This window comes from Brachypodium distachyon, chromosome 3 (assembly GCF_000005505.3).
Source record: "Brachypodium distachyon strain Bd21 chromosome 3, Brachypodium_distachyon_v3.0, whole genome shotgun sequence".
Classification (NCBI taxonomy): Eukaryota; Viridiplantae; Streptophyta; class Magnoliopsida; order Poales; family Poaceae; genus Brachypodium; species Brachypodium distachyon.
In genome coordinates this window covers 35,658,643-35,663,493 of record NC_016133.3, presented here as the reverse complement: position 1 = coordinate 35,663,493, position 4,851 = coordinate 35,658,643, and the positions used below count along the sequence as shown (strand labels likewise).

Genomic DNA, 4,851 nt, shown 5'->3' with positions numbered 1-4,851 from the left:
AATAAAAAAACATTATTCACCTTGGACTTGCACGGGAAAGGGCTTAATATTTCGGTAACAAACATATTTTGGTCCTCACCAAAAAATGAGTATCTCGTACAAATTCCATCAATGTACAACATATTTTGACAAAATGTAAACTTACTTTGAATTTAGATGAAAAATTTCAAGATATAGACATCTTGGTACCGACCGAAATCACAAGACACATAATTTATTTCGTTTCAGAACTGACGATTTTTATTTTAACAAAACAAGACTCGCACGTTTGCATCTCTTGGGCCTAAGGCTCTAAAACCATGCCTCCACTTTTTTTGGGGCCGATATTGTTGTTCCCTGGGCCTAGGGTTGTCTCTTGTTTCAGGCCGGTTGTCATGGATCCCCCTTCGCTAAAAAAAGAAGAAGTCATTGATCCCCCGCGCTGCTGAGCTTGCGTAGTTGTGTATTTGTCATCTGCCTCTTGCTATCACCTATCACTCGCACGGTACCCCCTAAAAAAAAGAATCACTCACACGGCAGCTCTCAGCCTTCTCCCGTGAATAGTGATCCTCGTCGTTAAGTCAAGACCTCAAAGGCATTGTGGTGTAGCTGCAAGAGCATGCAACAACGTTTCATGTGCATAATTAGCAATTAGGGCTAGTACCATGGTGCCGGTTAGGGATATGGAGGCCCTAAAAATGCTATTTCTGATTTGCTGGTACGTAGGGGTTCTAATTAAGAAAGGGTCACATGGTAAGGAACATATTAGCGATGGAAAAAATCATTCCTCAAGAACTCGTTTATAGTATCAAAACTTGAGAAACGCGACACGTCAGGCTAAGGGAATCAAATCTTTTTTTTCGGTTTTGATATTTCTCAGACGACTAAGAAATAGAAATAGTCGATAGTAACAACCATTTGATTCAATCAGTGAGATTTGTGTAACATCAATGTAGGTCCGATGAATAAGAAAAACTTCATTAGATGGCTACGATTGTTGACTGAAAAATAACTATTCTTATGCGTCTGAGAAATAGACACTCCCTTTTTTTTTCATGAGTTGTGAAGCAAATCGAGCAAATCGTTTTTTTAGCCTCCCTCAATGGCTTCTGTAGCTAGGGGAGAATCACTCTAATGCTTCCCTAAAACTTACCCCCACATGTAATTTAAGGCGGTTAAGGTTTTCTAATTTTTTGATAACTGAATACTACTCCCTCCGTCTCATAATTCTTGTCGCTGTTTTAGTACAAAATTGAACTAAAAAAGTTTTTTTTCAATTTTGGTACTGAGACTAGTTTGGTGGAGGTAATATTTTTTTTGTTGAACCTAGGTTTAGCTAGACGGAAATATCACCGTACGAACTTTTCCGAGATTTTCATCGTGCAACTAAAGCAATATACCAACCAGCCCCCTTTGTTTAATCATCGTCAGAAAAGTTGCGGATAACATATGTATCCAACGCAAACTAATGGAGTATGAATTCAACAAGTCCGCAGCGTATTGGTCCGCGTGCGGATCAAACGCCAATAATTGTTTCGTTGTTGCAAGTTGCAACTGAACCAAGATTCAGAGAAGCCCGTTCTCTTCCTCCGCGCAGCTTCACCTGGGCAGATTTTTGCCTGTTCTGTTCATAGAGTCGCATTTCGAACTTGCAATACTAGCTGGTACGGGAAAGGAAAAAACAAAAAACAAAACTACGCATATGCAGCACTAGGACGTTGGTGGAATTATAATGGTGGTGGCCGTCGGCCAAACACATTCGGGGAACCACCACCGCGCCACCGGGCCGGGTCGCTGCCGCGGCAGAAAAATCGACGCGGCACAAGAGTGGAAAAGCCCCGGTTTCCGCCACCACGTACGGCCCGTGGCGCGCTACGTCCGTTAAAACCCCCGCGTCTTTGACTCGCTCCACCCCCGCCCCATCGGCGCCCCGTCTCTCTTCTCCTGAGTCTTCTCAAGTCTTTTAAAACGCAGCAGCCGGGGTGCCGCGAATCGAGGCAAGCGATCGCCGCCGAAATGACCGCGATGGCCGCCTCCGTCGCGGGCGCCGGGGCAGGCGCGGCGCGGCGGGCGTTGGACAGGGCTGTCGCGGGCGTCCGGGCCGCGCGTCGGGCGGCGTCGCGGTTCGCGCCGGGCGCCTCGGCGTTCTCCGCGGCGGCGGACGCGGAGGCCGCGGCAGTGCGCGCCGTACGGAACCTCCGAACCTTCGCGCCCCACTACGCCGCGCTGCAGTGGGCGCTCCTCCTGGCGTCGCTCTCCGCCACGGGGCACCGGTCGTGCGTGCTCGCCCTCATGGCGGCATCCAAGGGCGTCCTCCTCCTCCTCGGGTGCCTTAAATTCGGGCCGGCTCAGTCGTTCCCGGGATCGGCTCTGCTCCGGCGGCGGATCATGGTGATCCTCGCCGTGCTCGTGTTCGCGGGGCTCGCGGCGGCTGGGGCCGTCTCTTCTGTCATGGCTGCGTTGGGCGTCGGCGTCCCGCTCGTCGTGCTCCACGCCTCGTTTCGCGTCCGGGACGACCTCGAGGCGCCCTCGCCGGAGGCGGAGGAAGAGGAGGAGGAGGCCGCGGTGGTTGGGGAGAAGAAAGAGGACGGGGACGTCGAGGCTGGCCCCACGCGGCGGTCCACGGCGGTCATGGCACCAAGATCGCCCAAGTGACAGGATGTGTAGTACTCCTTACTACGAGATGCTAATCGGTCAGACAATTCAGAGGTCTTGGCATACATGGTCAGAGGTCAGAATTGGGCCAATTGGCTCACGGTACTCTGACTGCTTCTTCGTAGATCGATATGGGCATATAGAATTTTCTTGACAAGTTTGCAATCTACTGCTTAATTAGTACTCGGAGGCAGGGAGTAACAACAGATGGCGATTGAGGATCGCTGTACTGAATTTTGAAGGTATCATATTCCTTCAGCGTTGTCCAATCTCTGAATTTCTCAGCGGGTACATTTGGAAGTGACTCACAAAAAGTACACACACACGTTTTGGACTTTTAGTACGTTGTCGTGACGTGACAACATACACGTTTTGAATCTTTATTCCTATGCATTTGCGTCGAATCACTGAAGTACATGCATGCCTTATCAGGACTTGGATTTGATCAACTGTGTAGTCACATACTACTGGCATACAGTAACAACGGTCTAGAGTGGAGCTGGAGAATGAACACAGTGCAGTTCATCTCCTTCCTCGGGATCGAGTCTGGACCTAGCGCTGGATGCAAGGCGATCTGGGATTTATGTAACGTTAGTTCAAAACAACGTTAATCTAGCATGGAGAGTTGGAAGGGTCTGTTCTTTTTTTAAGCAGAAGTCGGGAGAAGTTTGTTGTGGAATGGAAAGATTACTGGAAGAAGATATCGACAGGTGCACCTCGTCCTCGAAGGTCAAGTCTCTCCGGATGTGCGCGCGAGCGACCTGCTATTGCTGGAGGCCTGGAAGCCCGGAAGGTGCTCTCTTTTTAGCGTGGAGACCGGGAGTTGCTCTATTTTTGGGCTTTTTTGAGCATGCTGGTTTTTGTTCTTTTTGTTTATTGTGGACTCGAGATGTGTGCAGGACACAATTTTTGTACTAATTGTAATTAGACAGAAATCAAGCTAATTGCATTGCTAATTGTAATCTAACGGGAGTACTAGTAGTACGGCTGTGGCTGTGGCGGTGGCGGGAAGTATTTACTTGCAATTGCTGTGGAGTGTGCAGTATTAATTGTTGTGTGAATCGAAGCATGGAGTAATGGAGGGGAGGAGGGGCTTTTCTACAAAATTCTTAATTCCCTTGGAAAACACCAAACGTCCAGTCTTTTGCGGTCAGAGGGAGTACACGCTACCACAACCAACTTGTTTTAAGCACTCATGTCTATTTCGCTCAAAACAAAAAACGCTCTCGTCTATGCCTAAGCACCAAGGTTTGGATCTTGGGGTATGTTTGGTTGGGGCCTAACTGTGTTGTGCCAAAAATTTGATTTGCTAAAATATCGATCAAGGTTTTGATTAACCACGAGTTGCCCGATGTTGAAAAAAAAATGAACTAGAGTTCGTAAATAGTATTAGCATGATAAAAACATTTTTGACTGTGACAAAAAATTGACATGGTGCGACTTCAATAGAATCATGCCTTCACTGCTCCCCTATATCACCAAAAGGTATTTCTTTACAATTAAACAGTCAACAATGGATGGGGCGGAGCTAATTGGCGGAGCTCCGCCAGATCCCGCTTGGGCGGACAATTCCTACCGGGATCAGCGTGGTCCACGCGTTGATTCCCGCTCGTCCCGGCCAGGCAGTTCCGCGCGCTCGATCATCCCGCGTCCTTTCCTCATTTCCCTTTTTTCCGTTTCCGTCCAGCACTCAGCCTGGTTCCCATGCTCGCGCGTGCTCGATTTTGTCCACGCGCTGGGCCTCGTGCTATAGAGCCCAACAACTGCAAGCCGACCTCAGGCTTTTCCCTTTTTTATTTCAGAAAAGTGCTGCTGTTGGGCTTTTTTTTCATCTCTTTCCTTTTTGGGAGAGTGGTTTTCAGGGAATCAAACGGGTGGGGAATAACACTTTCAATTGAAAATACTAGACACTTTCAAATCATATCGGTGAGGTTTTAAAACACATATATCAAACTTCTTATGTCCTCGTGACAAATATTCAAAATTTAAAGGACAAATATTTTTTCAAACTTTAAAAACCGAATATAGAAATTCCAATATTTTGTCTATACGAAGCTCGTGTCAAGGAATCTCGAATCTCATATCGAAGAAGAATTACAACCCTACTCCAAGGACACTTTAAACCTTGTCTCATACTTACTAGCACCAACTAGAAGAAGAAGAAGAAAAACGCTTTCGGAAGCTAGTATTAACAATATATTGGAAGCACACAACTTA

The 4,851-nt window shown here is 47.4% G+C and overlaps 1 protein-coding gene across 1 annotated transcript; it reads left to right on the top strand.

Annotated features, from left to right (window-relative positions):
• The first annotated feature begins 1,822 nt into the window (after positions 1-1,822).
• On the top strand, positions 1,823-3,601 carry LOC100834816. The gene has a single exon (XM_024460525.1). It carries the CDS (start codon positions 1,996-1,998, stop codon positions 2,632-2,634), a length of 639 nt encoding a protein of 212 aa, XP_024316293.1. The 5' UTR covers positions 1,823-1,995; the 3' UTR covers positions 2,635-3,601.
• The last annotated feature ends 1,250 nt before the right edge of the window (positions 3,602-4,851 follow it).

Excerpts from the sequence above, each read along its gene's own strand:
- LOC100834816 (XM_024460525.1), top strand. The coding sequence starts at position 1,996 with ATGACCGCGATGGCCGCCTCCGTCGCGGGCGCCGGGGCAGGCGCGGCG.